This window comes from Macrobrachium nipponense, chromosome 17 (genome assembly GCF_015104395.2).
Source record: "Macrobrachium nipponense isolate FS-2020 chromosome 17, ASM1510439v2, whole genome shotgun sequence".
Taxonomy (NCBI): Eukaryota; Metazoa; Arthropoda; class Malacostraca; order Decapoda; family Palaemonidae; genus Macrobrachium; species Macrobrachium nipponense.
Genome location: NC_087210.1, coordinates 39,669,766 through 39,687,037, shown reverse-complemented (window position 1 = coordinate 39,687,037; position 17,272 = coordinate 39,669,766). Strand labels below are relative to the sequence as shown.

At 38.2% G+C, this 17,272-nt stretch overlaps 1 protein-coding gene across 1 annotated transcript in view; it reads left to right on the top strand.

Annotated features, from left to right (window-relative positions):
• The window catches only part of LOC135196192 (uncharacterized), a 128,455-nt gene extending 119,268 nt beyond the window's left edge, over positions 1 to 9,187 (top strand). Inside the window, 6 exon segments of the mRNA XM_064222789.1 lie at positions 8 to 231; positions 426 to 677; positions 963 to 1,614; positions 1,741 to 1,876; positions 2,263 to 2,434; positions 7,173 to 9,187. Of these exon segments, the coding sequence (XP_064078859.1) occupies positions 8 to 231; positions 426 to 677; positions 963 to 1,614; positions 1,741 to 1,876; positions 2,263 to 2,434; positions 7,173 to 7,310 (1,574 nt within the window). The 3' untranslated portion in view covers positions 7,311 to 9,187.
• Positions 9,188 to 17,272: the final 8,085 nt, after the last annotated feature.

Genomic DNA, 17,272 nt, shown 5'->3' with positions numbered 1-17,272 from the left:
ATTTTAGGTGACGAAGATCCTTCTCAACCGGAGAACTTCCACGACAGTCCGGACTCTCTGCCGAAGAACTTCGTCGCCCAGCCATCCTTCTTCAAGAAAGGCAAAGGGAAGAAGTTTTCGTATCAAAGTACAGTCCGAATTTTAGAAAAGAAAAAGTTGGAAGAGAAACTGGCTAGGGAAGTTGCCGAGAAAGAGAGATTGAGAATAAAAGAGATAGAAGCAATGAAAAAGGTATGTTGTCATATTTAGGGCAGGAAAATATTAACATTTTTATGGAAATCAAATGGTTTAGTTATTTGTATTCACTACGAAAGCACACGGTATTTTCAAATGAAAATATTTAATTTCTTGTATTTATTCATTTATTTTTTATTTTTTGTATTTGAAAATGCCGTATACTAATAAAAATCTTCTTCCATTTGCAGGTTGAGGAAGAATTTCAGAAGAAAAGAGAAAGAGAAAAGAAGAAACTGAAACAGCAACTAAAACTCTATAACATGCACAATCAGCAACAACAAAACCATCTGTCAAGCAGAGATTACCACAATCATTCCTATTCGAGCGATGAGCAAGTGCCATCCTCGTATTCCATTGAACGTCATGAAATCTCCAGTCAAGATTCATTCTATAACACACCTTCCCTACCTCGGGCGCCTCCTCCTCCTCCTCCTCCTCAGGTAACAGGAGTAATTAAGCGTTATTCAAATATTGGCATAATGGCCCTTTTTTCCATTTGACTTTCTTTTTCTTTTGCAAAGTCTTCTCCAATATAAGAAACAAGATTATTTCTCTTTCTTTAGGAAAAGCAAATATTAAGAACTGTTAAGAAACTGAGAAGTTAGATTTAGAAGGTCGCATAATGCTAAATTGCTGTATATGCCAGTAGATTCTGTATGGACGTTTTTCTGAATGACTCCTAATTTTTTCTGTCACCAATTGCATTTTTTTTTATTTTTGCGCAGGTATATGCAGCAGCAGCCTTTTCGTCTCTGCCTTCTGAATTCCAAACAGAAGCATCGCCGGGAATCCTCTCTGGTTTGAAGAGCTGGGTGCGAGGAAGGAAGGAAAGTCGCTCTTCCTCCACCTCCACTCTTACCTCCGCCCCAAGGCAGGAGCCCGATGGAGCCCCGGCTTCTTCACCACGAAAGAGTAGTGATGACAACAACTCTGCCTCCTCATTGCAGAAAATTTCTGATGAAAACAGCGACCAAATAAAACCAGATTTCCGTGCAGAGATCATAGCTGCCTCTAAGAAACGTAATGGCAAAGCTCAGAATTACCAAGAGATTGCCCATTCTCAGTACTGTCTTTCCCAGAGTCATAGGCAACGTGCTAGTTACCAAGGTGATGACATAGAGATATTTGCACCACAAAGTGGGCACAGTCAAAATCTATCAGAGGATACCAAGTACTTTGCAACTCATGAGCAGAGGACGAGCAAGTGTCGTAGTCGAGAAGACTACCATCTGCCTGGTTCCCCTGACAGCAAGCGTCTGTCTCTGTCGCAAGGCATGATGCAGGAACTCCCAGAGTTTCACCAACAGAGAAGAGAATATCGAGAGTACCGGAGCCCCTCTCGACAGTCTCAGTCACCTTCTACGAGAAAAGCTAGTAGTAAGGAATTAAAATAGCTTCTCTAAGATAATAATCTGTTGATACTGTGAAAAAAATGGCTATGATTATTTTGACTCTTATGGACCACATGAATCTTGTGTTTTAGTGCATATCTGTTCCTTGCAGGTCCACCTTCATCAATAGCTCCTGCTAAGATTTCTAATTACCGGCGAGATTTTTGTCATGGTAATGCCCAAGTCATCGGTCCTAACGTTGTCTCTGTCAGAGTGAAGAGAACTGATGAGAGTGATAGATACTCAAAGTAAGTAGACGTAGGTTAGTTGTATTTTTTGTTTGAATTTTGATGTTGGTTCTCGATTTGAAACATTAAAAATTTATCCTTCATCCTAAACTTTTATCTTGATACGTGGAAGCTGCCATAAACTCGGCTAAACCAAGTTTTGCTTGTTTTATTTGTTCAATCGCATGCCAGGGAACGTTGAATTCTTAGTTACGAGTATACCTTCGTTCTGATTATTTACTTACCTAGAACCTGTTTATAAATATTTTTCGATTTTCTCTTATGCTATGTCAATGAAGAAGTTCTAGTGAATCTCAAGGAAAGTGTTATAAATATTTCAACTAATACTTCTTGTTCCTATGGGACTGTGTTAGAGCATGCTTAATTTTAAGAAAATATCCTTTCAGGTACTCGAGCGATGACCGGCGCTCACTAGGAAGCAGTGGTGTCCAGCGCAGTGCTTCCGCAGAGCTACTGGACAGCGCCTCTTGTTCCTCTTCCTCCACCAGCAAATACCACAGTCGACTTCAGACATCACATGCCTTTGCTGATGGTTCTTCAAGTCAGAACTACAGTAGGGTGAGTTTCATTTTCTCATTTTCGGTATTAGCAAGTTCATAACTAAGTATAAGGTAAGTATAAGGTGATTTTCTATAAAATAGTATTTACTGCATCATTCCTGTGTAGCCTTTGTGATCTTGAATCTATATCTAGACTAGATTATTGATTGTTATTTAAACATAGATTTGTACATGAGGGTTTATAAGGTTTTATTCAAAAAAATTTTTAAATGCTGAAAATCATTCTTTTAAAGCAACATTCGCCAAGGAGCCCACCGGGCATGACTATGAAAGATTCTCTCTTCAAGTCTCGTTAAGAGTTAGCAAAGTTTATTTTGAAAGCAGTATTTACATGTAAATACGATTAATGATGAAAGTTAATGTGAATCTATTAGACAGTTGGATTTGTAAGCACTAATGCCTAAAGTGAACATTTTCAAGACCAATTTTAAGGGACGTATGCTGTCTCAACAAAAGGTCAGCTTTTCCGGTTATGCAGGCTAACTGTCCTGAGTATGAGTGGGTCAAAATTGTAATATTTCATGATAAGTGACTGGGTCTGTTAACCGTTACATCTTTGTCATGACTAGCAGTAGACTTAACGCTTTATATATGTGACGTAATGTTTCTTGTAATAAAACGATTAGATATGATCTATTAAGTAAATTATTTATGTCATAAGGGTTTATTTAATTTGAATAGTAAAATGTATGTTCCTGTTGTTATTTTGCAAAGCTAGTTGGTCGGTATCTGATTTTATAAAATTGTTACAAAGATATTAGTTTTCCATCCAAGTATTATTTTATCGAACTAGTTTTGCAAAATTTTGTTTCTAGAGAATATTATACAAAATGTTTGTAAAATAGGACCCAAATTTTTACCACCTGCAAAATAATTTTTTTATTTGTTTTGTCAAAACAATTTTAATCACATACAAAAAAAAAAAAGGATCATGACAACAAAACGGTATTTCATAATTGTATAGCTCCTTTCTACATACCTACAAGCAATTAGTCCAGTGATATAGTTATCAGTGTTAATAAAGATGACGAAGAGATTAAGTATAGATAATATGATATCTCGTCCTCAGATTTGGTGATTGCAAAGGACATAATGACCAGAGGCTAGTTTAATATTACGCATTGTATTACACAAATAGATGGAAGATGGCGGCTGGTAATATTCTTCCAGTCAGTAGTAGTATTGATTCATTCAATTTGATGTTACAAGGTTATGCTCAAAGTCTAGAGCTTGGTTATGCTAACCGCGTTGTGTCATGGTCAAGTCCCGGATATCTCTTTATAATGACTTGCATATATTTACCAACACTCATGTCACTAGTGTTTTCTTTCTATTCAAATCTGGCGTTAATACGTTACACAAGAGCGGCAGGTTGGTAGAGTGTTTCTCTCGAACAGTGGAGATAAAACTCTGAGGTTACCAATGCAATTACCCTTGGTCTCAAGGAAAAAGCAATGATGCTAGGTGCTCTCGTCATTCAGTCGTCTTTATATTGAATTATTTTTATTTTTAGATAGTATTTACTGTTAAAAAACACACATATGTATATTTTATACAACTACCCTCGGTCTCAAGGTAAAAGCACTTTTGCTAGCTGCTCTCGTCATTCTCAGTCATCTTTGTATTGAACGAGCTGACCAGTCGGGTGGCAGGGAAAACTCTGAAAGACAGTTGATCACTTACCTCAGAAAGGAAGTAACACGTTTATTTAAAGCAATGAATTCTAGACAGAATTATTAATCACTGGATAGAAAAGCATTTCCAATGATACTACACATACTTCACAAGACAAGAAAATTCAACTCCTCGATACGAAAGTGCATGGGTACAAACTTACGTTCCCGACACTCCACGTTTTGCACCTGTCCAAAATGTATTCCCATGGTTGGGTCTTTGCCGGGACCTGCAGTAAATAATGTAACCCGGAGGGCAGCGTGACGGGTCTGAAACCTATGCAAAAACCTTCCATAGGTCAATGAGGGCCGCGTGCAAAATTTTGCCTAGATAAGTCAAACAGTTCAAATTTCTATAGAGCATATGTTTGCTAGTTTAGTTACATTCACAGTTCATTAATATATATACATACATATATATATATTATATATATATATATATATATATATACATATATATATATATATATTATATATATATATATTTATATATATATATATATATTATATATATATATATATATATATATATATATATATATATATCAGATTATTTTACGATATACAACATATAGTGTATATATATATATACAGGATGTTTCGAAATTAGATATGGACAAATTCAAAAGTAATTCAGAACAGGTATTTATTTAAGTTTCTCTCTGAGTATTTAATATTTTGTGTGGCCTCCATCTGCCTGTACCACAGCCTGCATTCTTGAGGGGTATGATTTCAGTAGATCACAAAAAAGCTGAGACTCAACTCCATTTCCCTGAGCACTTCGTCACCTGTCTTCGCAGGTCGTCGAGGCTTGGTATACCATCATAGTTCACTGTGCGCGCTTCAACACGATCTTTTAAGATGCTACCAATGTTTTCACACATTAAGGTCAGGGGAGCTACCTGGGAATTCACTTGATGAGAGGAAATCGATAACCAATGTTTCGAATCAGGTCCTATGTCTGAAGAGCCTTGAAACATGGTGCCTTATCATGCAAAATTGTGACTTCTTCAACAGATAACACATTTTCAGGATCTTTGAGGAAAAGAAATACTCCACCAGTAAGCACAGTTTCTCTGAAGTATTCGCCATTCCATGACTGTCCTTTTTCTTTGATGATCCACATTAACCGTTTGGCTGTGAAACAGAAAAATTCCCAAACATTCAGGAAATTTCACAAACTGGCGATAGCGCACGTCATCGCTGATATTATCCAACTTTGCAGCCCAAATAATATTATTTTTATTATTTGGCTTCCTGACTGTGTAAATGAAGAATTCATCTGATGCGGCAACATGGAGAAAGTCAGCTTCATCCCAATCTTTAAGAAATGAACCACAAAACCATGCACGGTCTTCTCTCTGTTGCTGTTGGACTTGATACCAGATTTTTTAAACTCACGATATACACCACTATAACTTCTCTTCTTCCCCCTTTTTGTTTCTAGTTCAAGCACCAATTTACGTAAAGACTTTCTTGGTCTACCCACTGCCTCAGCTATGATGTCTTTTGACTCCTGAGAAAGGACTTCAGGCCTTCCAAAATTGTCACTCATCGCGATGACAGTCATATGGATTTTTGTTCTAGTTTCTTTTAACAAAGGGGTCATCTCTTTTAATGTATTTAGTTATCCAGGAACGTGAAATGAAGGATGCGCCAGCATCCCTGGCCTCTCAGTAGGTTCTAGCCCGGATTCGGTCAATCCATTTGATTTCCTCCGAGTCGTTAGCCAAGGCTGTATATACCTCCGTCGCTCAGTCTGAAAATACAAGAAATGTAAAATGTACTTGGAGATAGGTTATAGCAGAAAACTTCATAAATTTCCATGGGGGGCGGGGTTGTGACTCTCATTTCGAAACACCCGGTGTATATATATAATATATAATATATATATAGATATATATATTATATATATATTATATATATATATATGTGTGTGTGTGTGTGTGTGGGGGGGGGGGATTAGTCGTCGTCTTCTTTGAAAACTTTATATTTGTTCATTGTTGAATTTTCACTAATAGGTAGGAACAAAGCTTTCTTACTGTAAAGATAATTTCTTTAATTCGCACACCATCTTAATGCAATATAAGTTATCAGGTGTTTGAAATGAATCGTGCTTTCCATTTTTACATTTATTAGTGTCTTATAATTTATCATTTCTCCATCTTGATTTCTTGGGTAGCTGTAACAAAGTCTATACCTTAGATAGGCGCACAGTAATTTCACTAAATCCTTTTGGTTAGCGGGCATTTCTATTCATCACTTATAACCATCTAGTATGAGTCGGCGACAGATAAGCACCAACCGGTTATCCATAGCAGTGTTTTTTTCTGAAGCCAGCGGTCTTTTTCGGTCCTTGGCCTCTTGACCTCTTGACCTGCGGTTAATGGACACATTTGCGAGAGATCACCAGCGAAGTCAAGATTTCCATTAGACAATATCAAGATGAACACTTTTTTTCGATGGTGCCTTTTCGTGTACACAAACACCTGCTGAATTGAAAATCGTATTCTCTGTTTTTCTCTCTCTGTTGTGCCCTCTTGTATTTGTTACGGCATTAGTCTGTACGATTACATACATACAATCATATATATGTGTGGATGTTTTGACAGTATATAATATTTTAAAATGAAAATGATTCAATATAAAGACGACTGAGAATGACAAGATCGCATAGCATAATTGCGTTTTCCTTGAGACTAAGGATAGTTGAACTGACACACAGATATATATATATATTATATAATATATATATATTATATATATATATCTATATATATTATAATTGATATATATATAAAAAAAATATATATATATATATATATATATATATATATTATGTATATGTGTGTGTGTGTGTTTGATTGCATATTTTTGAGTCTGACTGATTGTCATGTTTTTGTCTTGTTAAATGTGGTAATTAACTATGCTTTGCAACAGAATTTGTCATAAAATCAACAATATTAGTATCATATGACTTCTTGGACGCTGTAAAAAATGAGGAACTTATCTTTGCCGAATTAGACAAGATTTTGTATAACTCACGAATCTTGTTATTTGCAGATGAACGGGTATCCGCCAGTGGACAGCAGTCCGGCACGATTTGCTCACAACATGTTAACTCCCTTCAATAACACCAAAGGTTATAAACCTGTATCCTTCAGTCCAACACCATCAACTAAAATTCTTCCTGTGAACTGATTCTCGCAGAAATGCTCTTTAACTGTGCCGACCGGGATTTGCAGAGAGAGAGAGAGAGAGAGAGAGAGAGAGAGAGAGAGAGAGAGAGAGAGAGAGAGAGAGAGAGAGAGAGAGAGAGAGAGAGAGAGAACCTGTGTTATTAGTTTAGGTTAGTTATGGGTATGAAGTTTTTATGATCCCTTGTCTTTGAAATGGAAGGCTAACACTTGAAGAAAAGGGAAGTTCTGTTCATACAGGAACTGCTGAATAAGAGGTAAGTTTTTCAGCTTGTGCTCCTAGTGAGTAACTGATATTGTGTGCCAAATCGGACAAAGTTCACATAGGATGAGGTACGACTTCTAGTATTTTATTGAAACACATAGATAAAGTAATAGTATAGTAAAGAACCCTATATTTATTGTGTATTCTTCAGTATTATCTTCATTTGAAAATTGTCTTCATTCTTAAAGGTATGAGCTTTAATGCTTCTAATGAATGTACAGTATATAATTTAAATGAACCTTCTCATTTGAAAAGGGAGCAAAATACAAATGTTCATAGTCTGATTATATATCTTTTTTTGAGTGATTCATAACCTGTTTATATCTCGAGATAGGATCCAACAAAGGATTTGCAGGAAACGAGTACCTACTGTATATTGATCATATTAACTTTTCCTGTCTTATGCTATGGAAGGCTGTTGTTTGTTTGGCCAGCTCTTCTCCTGTCTTATGGAAACGATTCTTCTCTTAAATTTAAACATCTCGTTATTCCTGATTTTACTGCACGTTGCTCTCAACTTTTATTAAGTCATCCAAAGGTTCTTGTGTAGAAAGGTTGTGTAATTTAATAGATTTTTATTCGTTCTCACAAAACATGTATGTACAAAAGAAAAGGTCAGGGGTTATATAGTATATACAGTACTTGAATGAACAGTGCTTTAGTTTTGATATGTTACTACATAGTATTCATGCAATTCGTTTTACTCATTAATATAAGTGCATCTCCCCGGTGGATATTCTTAATGAATACAGACCCTAGTATAGCATGAAGATTACTCTCCCGAGCTAAGGTTGTTACATGAAATTTGGTTGATTTTTAATATAGTATCTATCTTCCATATTTCTTTATTTTTCTTTATGCCTCGGTAGATGCTCAAGACACAAAAAGTCCTAAAATTTACATAGATGAAATAATACACGGTTGTGGTGGTCGCTATTTTTTCATTTAAATATGAAATTATTCTGCGGTATCATTACAAGTGGTTAGTTATGCTCAAGCTTGCAGATTTTTATGAGCCAGCAGAATTTAATGTAGAGAGGTTTTGAAGTCCTTTGGCTTAGAGTTTGTTTCCCCAGATACCAAATGTTCAAGAATATCACATGATAAAAAATTTAATGATCTGTCGAACTGTTCATTAATAAATTACACCAGCAGAATTACACTCCTTATAAACCGGGTATTAAGTAAGCAGACTTACAGACAAAGTTTTATAATATAAATTTTGTTTAAAATAAATCTGCTGATTGTGTTCAGCTTCAGCTCTAAATGGTGAAGTCTGCTTCCAGCATAAACGTTTTAACCAGTCCAGCTCTGACAAAAACGGCAGATTTGTAGAGATAATAACAATATTGTGTTAATAAACTGCCACTTGGAATGATTCACGTCTGAAACACATTCAGGCTATCCCCTTAAATACACTGGTTACTATCCATTAATGGATAACCTGTACATAAATTCTCCGTGAGATTCACAGTCTTCCAAAATGTTTATTATTTTGTGACTTTAAATGGCTAATGTATATATTTCCTGTATATAATGTTTTTGTTTTTATTGATAAGATTCTAACAACTGCTTCAGATATGTTAATTAACAAAAATAAATCATATTCAACATTTTCTTTTGTTTCTGTTTATGCTCCTGGTCCTCCAAGGACTTCAGAATATGGAAAAGTTAAGCTTGATTTTTCCTAGTTTCAGGGGACCACAGAACTAGATAATTTCTTTGTGGTTTCTGTGCCTTCATATTTTATTTTATTTCTAATAAAGTAACTGCAAGGAAGATTCAAGGCTTATATAGTTGACAGGTAAAAACTGCTAGACTCATGACCTTCCTAAATGCAAGGAGGAGTAGGCTTTAAGATCTCTGACTTGAGGAGTCAAAGGCAAGGCACTCTAATAGTGAACCGAAATTAAATTACTTTTAGTACACTATAGAAAGGGGCTGGTGGCCCTCATATCCTCAAAAAAATATTATTCTCTAGTAAAGAAATGATGCAGCTGATAAAACAGCGGCGACCAATCTGACGCATTTTAATGTACAACGGGGGAGTAATGCAGCAGATAAATAAGGAAATACTTAAGTTTGTGATACACGCATGAAATTTGGCACAAGTGCTCATTGTAACCCCCTATTTTAAAAAATCTTGGAGTCCACTCAAAATTTCAAGATGGCTGTTAGTTGTTTCGATTTCTGACACTTTGAGTAAATCATTGTTGAAATGAATACATCAACCATTATTCAGATAAATGTCAACCTGGGTAGAAGAGCTCTTACTACTATATTTACCATTGAGGTAAATATGGCTGCCATGAAAGCTATTGCTTTATAACTCTGAAACTAAGAAAGATAAAGACATGAAATTTTTAACTATACCTACACTTATGAGGTCAGAACCAGGCAAGAGGGGCGAGTCACGAGCAGTCATCAACCCACAGTAGTGACAGCAATGTAAGTATATAAGAGAGCGCTTTCACCTTGGTGAAGCACTGCCTAAGGAGAGTGGAGAGGTTCTTGCTTGCAAAGCAGAGTGCTTGCCTAAACAGAAGCAGTCCAATCACGATGGGTGGGGTCGAGTGGGCTGACGGTACCTCCTTGTAGTCTATCAAGATGCATGCTCCAGAGAGATGAAACACCAGACTTGGAACCTGTATGAGTACTAGTGCTAGTGTGTCGACAAGAAGGGACGAGACACCTGCATGACTCGCCCATTTCTCTCACCTTGTACCTGAATCGGGATGGTGATATGTCTGTCCAGCACTGATTCCGGGAACATAAGTCTCCATAGAGGCTCATGCACTTGGAGTGAATTGCAAACGAGCTCCTAACACTGCACCAGTTTCAGAAGCAGAATTCCTAGAACTGGTGACAGGAGCGCAAACCAAAGTCTGCATGACTGTGGTTCCCGAAATGCTAGACACTTCCAAATACCGAAGGATGAGGAGAGTTGATGAGAGACCCAACTGCTTCCTTTGTGGAAATAGGCTGACCTGTAGATAACCCATGGAGATACTTCGTAGTGGGAGGAGAGGCCACCTTCTTCTTCTTCTACCAAAAAGCCTTAGAAGAAGGGGAGGATGCAGCAGACGACAATAACAAAGACAAAGTCGACGAGGAAGACGATGACACTTATGAGACCTCTTCTTCTTTGGCTTCTCCTTTGTTAGCTTTTTCATGATGGCAGTCAAATCCCCCATCCAAGGGACAACAGGCATTAATTGAAATGGTTAAGTCATCAGGGACCACCTGTAAGGCAGGCACTGAAAACTCAGGCACAGGAGGGAAGCCACAGCCAAGCTAGGAGGCAGAGGCACTGACAGCTATGGTGCCGGCATATGAGGTGTGGTCATCCCTACAGAGGGAGTCACGTTCATTTGGTGATGGGCAAATACCATGGAAGGAACAATCGCAAACCTATGCATGGTCACTGTAGTGGAGAAGGTAGTCGTAGCCATGTGAGTTACAAGGGGCCTCATGAAGTGTAACATGAGCCCCCGTACTGAAGGAGTGCCAGCAACAGTCAGGTTAGAAGGGAGAGTCCCCCCTCACCCTGAGGGACATATTTCCTCCCTCAGATCGAGAGAAGGCACCCAGAGAGAGGTCCTCCTGGCTGCCCATCCCCAGGCCCCCTTCTTTGTCTGATGAATCAGAGGCAAAAGAGTTTTCTCCTGAAGGAGACACAAAAGAAAAGGAGGCTTGGCCAGGAGAGAGAAACTAGGATGAAGGGTTGGTAACCAAGGGTGTAGTTGGGGGCATGTTACCTCAGCTTCTGCCTTGGTAGCCTTCCTCCAGTATTGTTTCCTCCCTTCAAATTTCACCCACTGCCCAGGTGACCAGGCAAAACATCCAGCACAAATGGAAGTCCTGTCACGCTCATGCCCCCAGCAATGGGTGCAGGGGGTTTGAGGAGCTACATCAAGAAAAGTTGAAATTGTAGCACTTTTCCCTGTCAAGTCACAAGCAAACACGCTCTGAGAAGGCACCCTTACTGGGCTTATCTGATTTGTGAGTGTGCATTATTTCAGGGAATCAAAAACACACATATAATACACAATCAAAACTAGAGAGATCCCACCAGGATATAAAGTACAGCTCAACGATAGTTGGGCAGAGAACGCAGCAACAAGTTTTCACCAGACAACTGCTGAAAGCAAATTGGAATGTTTACATATGGTATGGTATAGATGGGACTCCTTACTACTGAACTGGTAGTTAACAGCCTAACCACCTTGTTTGAATGGCCGTTCCCTGACTTCGCCATAAGTAATTCCTTATTAAAGGAACGACGGTTTGTATATCGTGTAGGAACAAATTAACTATTTCACATATGCTAGCTTAGTTATTGAATTAACTCTAATTTTATGGAAATTACAAATACAGTGCTGTACATTGTAAAGAGAGCTGTAGTTAGATATGTTGTGCTAAGCCTTGTATAATGAGGCCGCACTGTGAGGTTATTTAGACCTGCGATGTTATACGCAAGTATTGTGTGGTATACTTCCCATCCTCGTCAGTATCTTGTTTGGGTATGAAGGCGGAGATGTGTCAAACTCATGATGATAACTTAAACAACAATGTATTTGCGAAACTACATCTCTTGAGTAGAAGGCAAGAAGGTGGTTATGAGAACCTGATTCTAGGAGGGGAAGTAGAGTTCTGCGATACAAATGCATTTACAAAAGTATAGGAGAGCACAGCTTAGCTCAGCATACATAAGATACAGACAGATGAACATGTGAGAGGAAGTCATGTAGACGTCTGTGGGTTATAGGTCAATAGGTTCTCAGGCGAAAGCACTGTGACCTGTTTGACACAACAATGGATTTGATTATCACAGGCAAATGCAAACCAGGGCGCTGCTGATTCAATACATCAAAGCCTAGCTTGCGTCCTGTTTATCAACCTTCATCACACTCCTTGCTATTTCAACAGTGACCCCTTTGGTCATGAGCTTATTTATATATGGAATATAAATACTACTAAATGTAACCCTTACAGACATACTCTCCCAAAAGTGACGTAACAGAACAGGAGTTGCTGGCTGAAGCAACTATCGTAACATCTCTGCTACTGGGGCCCGGGATGTTTAATGTGGCTGGACCTCTTGCCCACACGGATTGCTCATAGAGTTATTTAACATCTGCTCCACAGGACAGTAAATATGCTGGTCTGCTCGGTTGGAACATTATGAAGATACTTATATTTTTCAATCTTGCCACCCACTCATGCAATATCTAGTTCCCTATCTCCCCAAATTGTTACTTTACTAAATTTAAAGATTTGGCTGAGATACTTGGCTAGTCTGGCCATTAGCTCTAATTATGGTTTCATTAGCGTGTTTCTTATGAAGGGCAATTCTGAGTTTTGTGGTTAATAGATATGCCTCCTCATTGACATTTCTAGCATAAGCTAACCCCCCATAAGCTGTCATTGAAGCATCACTAAAACATGTACTTCTGAATTCTCTTAAACTACTCCCCTTTTGATCATTAATTTAGCAATTTCCATGAAATTAATTATTATTTCTCTCGTTTCTGCTGCTCCCACAGGGGTTATCACATTGTCCCAGCCCTCTTTCTCATTCCACAGAACCTGCAAAAAGGTTTTACTCTTTATAAAAATTGGGGATACAAGGCCTAAAGGTTCAAAGTTAGACACAACTAAAGACAGGATCTTTCATTTGGTGGGTACCCATTTCTCACTCCCTTTTTCTTAAGTGGTTTAAGTGAAAAAAGTGTCGTATGTCCAGGTCTAAACCATTCCAAGAGTTGGAATTTCTACCAGATCTTCAACATGAACTTCAGCATCATATTGCACATTGTTACTAGCCCATCCCATGAGTGGCACGTGAGCATGCTCGAAAAGTGCTTTCACTTGAACTGAATCTTTAATTATGTTCTTAGCTGAATCATAGGTATTAATGATTCAGCTTTTCTCTACCCTCCCTCTGCAGATGAGTTTGTAAGACTTCCTGCAATAGGTAGGGGGCTCAAGGTTACACTAAATACAACTACTTTGTACTCAAAGGTGGCAATTTTGGATGAATCTTCTGTCCACAGAAAACGAGCATCTTTGGGCTCTAGGAGAATGTGGTGAAATGCCTTAGAAATATCGGCTGTTACAGCATGCGGCTTAGACCTGAATCTTGTAAATAAGAAATCAAATAACACTGGCATACAGGGACTCATTAAGTGACTGCCACCACTTTGCTTTGAAAAAGCATTTAACAGTACTCGAAGCGGTCTGGTTGTGCTTCCATTAACTACCCCAAAGTGAGGCATATAATAGCACTTGATGACTTGGCTTGACACTTTTTGAATGAACTTGGTATTTATGTAAATTTGGATCACATCAGAATATTGCTGAAGGTACACGGGATCATAACTGAAACGAGCTTCAATGATTTCAAGTGAACAATTGCAAGCCTATTATTGGTAGTCGGCCTCTTCCAATCATGGAACAGCAGACTGATCTGATAACCTCGCGAGGTTTGCTTAATGCTGCTCACAACATGTCACATTGCGGTGTAGTGCGAAACAATGAATCACTCATCGAGTCTGAATGCCAAGTGTGTCCAATCTCCACCACTCATCAACATCACGCTCAATCTCCTGAATTCTACACACACATGTAATGTTCTTATGGTAGATGTATCAATGACTGTCTAGCCTATCCTGGGAGTCTCCCATAAGGGGATACTCCATTAGGTATTACAAATAAGCTGATGCCATCACATTCCTCTAAGTGATACACAAAATGGTTTAAGTGACCAGCTCTGATTAAAATCTCTACATTTTTTAGTATGTCACTTTCAACTTTCTGATCAGCAAGGGTGTAGCCATTCTCTTCCAAATGTTCTTTTACATTCATCAGCCCAACGTTGTGAATGGACGTTTACTTTATCATAAACTAACAATTGTACCCTCAGGACTCCTTGATCTACTTTCACCCGGCCTGCTACTAAATTAACTCTCCCTCAGTTGCAAATGATGCAATATTCAATGAAAACTTTTGGCTTCCGGTGTCGAAAAATACTAGGGTCACACTTTCCTTATTATCAAATCAACACGAATGGTAACTATAGCACTTGGCAATAAAGTAAGTGGGAAGTCCTCACTGCTAAGCGAATTTAATACTTTAACATTAATGCATGGTTTCTTGTCCAATTTCTTACACTGATTGTTTACGTTAAGCTAAGGACTAAGTTTGTTAATTTGCTCCAACACAATAGGAAGTTCATTTCTGAACTTTTTTAGGCTTTGTGCTCATAGGTAGGTATACGCAAATTCCAGAGGCGATTGATTAACAGTTAATGTCTGTTGTGAATCACCATGCAACCTACCTAGCACTTAAGAGTGCTGGAAGAGCCACTTAGACTGATAAAGTCATTGAGCACCACCATGGAGAACTATGATGTAGCAAACCGTTTATTAGGATTGCTACATCATAGTTCACTCAACGACTTATCAATCTTAAGTAGTCTCCTAGCATGCTAAGGTGTGTGAACTTGGTGACTGGATTTAGCTCTGAATGGTTGTGCACGTAGATATCGAAAAGCTGTTTGAAAGTTGGGAATTTGCTCATATCCCCTTTAAAGAAAGGTAATTTAATCTCCCTCAGTTTCCTTTGACATGGTTCATAAGTCTGGGAAAGTTGTGAAACTCTCACCTGAAGGGTGCATTTAGCAGCTCCATCCTCGCTGAATGCATTGTACATCTTCATTAGCCACATCCTCTAACTTGACACCAGACCTAAAAACATCAGTAAGTTTGTCATGATCTCGTTCAATCTTTTTACTGAGATCCCGATATGTATCTACAGGTTGAGTCCATAGCAATTCTTGGTTTGACTCTTTTACGTGAAGCCTTAGAATGGTTAAAAGGGCTGTTACTTTAGTCATCATCTGACTACCTTAATAGTTATGCGCTTGGGAGTTGCAAATCACGGTGGTTATGTTAAAACGAATAACAGCTGGGTGATCTCGCAATTTTCCAATGCAGATCACCAGCATTTGACGGGTTTGGGCTCAACCACAGCTAGATCATTACTCCTGATAAAACAATGAAATCATATATAGACATGTCCAGAATTCACATTAATGCTAGTCAGAATGGTATAGCCTAACCAAGTGCGTCGGTCTCGTTGTCTGTGTATCTGCCAGTGAAGGAAAACAATGTTGAGAAATTCTCATACCAGCTGTTCTGGGCATAGATATGCAATCAAAAAGACTCCGAACCAGCACAAACAGGTGGTGGCTACACAAAACACAAGTACATTTTTAAAATTTTATTTCAAAAATAAGCTAACACAAAAAACACCCAACCTATTTAAAATACATGACTAAGAAAAACATGCAAACTTACAATGATTTTACATTAATCCAAACAATAGCGGGTGTTTACAACCATGAACACACAACAAGAAACTGAGGACGAATTCTGGAACCTGTAAAGGGTGGCAACCAAGATGCAAAAAGTTACCTTAATTCTGTTACAAACCACTGAAATAGCAATTTGATGGAGCTTACAAATCTAGTGTTACTATGTGGCTGATACATATCAATACAAGGCCAAGACTGGTGTCAATCAAATTGGATAAAACAAAGCTACAGTTACCTAAGGCTTCGTTAATTATTCTAACAGGGCGGCTGCCCGCAAGACACAAAAAACATAGAGTTCACAGCGTGGCTAGAGGGAGAGTGAAGGGAGGGTGGGGCACTTTGGCGGCACCAAGAGCGTTCCTTTCATAAATTTCAAATTTGCAATTAAATTACTATAAGTAAATATCTTAGTTCCAGAACTCTAAAGGTACAACGTACAGGGCATTCCCAAAGAATAAAGGACATGTCATGAACGAAACAATAATGGCATTTTCAAATTAGAACCATAGTGTAAACTTCCACATCGTCATTACCCGCCATGCAATCATTACATTCGCTAATTCTACTGATACCTAAACTGACTAGATAAGGATAAAAGTTATATTAGGAAGTTATATGTCGCAGATTTATTTGCCCTTTACTTACTTAGGTTCTACTCTACAACCCGGTGGGGGGATTGAGGAAGCAACGTTTACAATTTTACACACTTTTCATAACAAAAATAAACTAAAATTACACTCAAAACATTTCCCCACATATTATGTACAAGTTAATTACATGTGAGAAGGTCTCAGGAAACATTTAACACGACAATTCGATGAATAAAAGGGCATGTGGCCGTTGCAACTCTATGTCCGTGACGCGAACCAAGAGATAGAAAATATCAAGAAATCTGATACAAAAGCCACATAATCGGATTGCTCACTTTATGTTCGTTGATATAAACTCTAATTAGGTTTCATTATTCATAGGATGCGTGGGATACCCCATGATAAACTTACACTATAGCATGACAAATTAAGAAACAAAGTAACGAATCTGGTTGTGTGGAGAGGAGAAGACAATCAGTCTTACCTTTTGCTCTGGTTAGTACCTAGGAGGCGAATGCCTGCTGTGGGTGGCATTGCCCTTGAGCTTAACTTTGTGACGTCATGGCGTAACATTTCCAAAACAATCGACGCTTTACTCTATTGCGTCTCATTTTTATTCGTTAAGTACAAGATTTGGCAATTTGTATTAAGGTAGATGACAAACAGTAGTTTTATGTTATGCACTACAACTCTATGTTGGCTCGAGGGATTCTCCCGTAGGCAAAGCTTTTCGC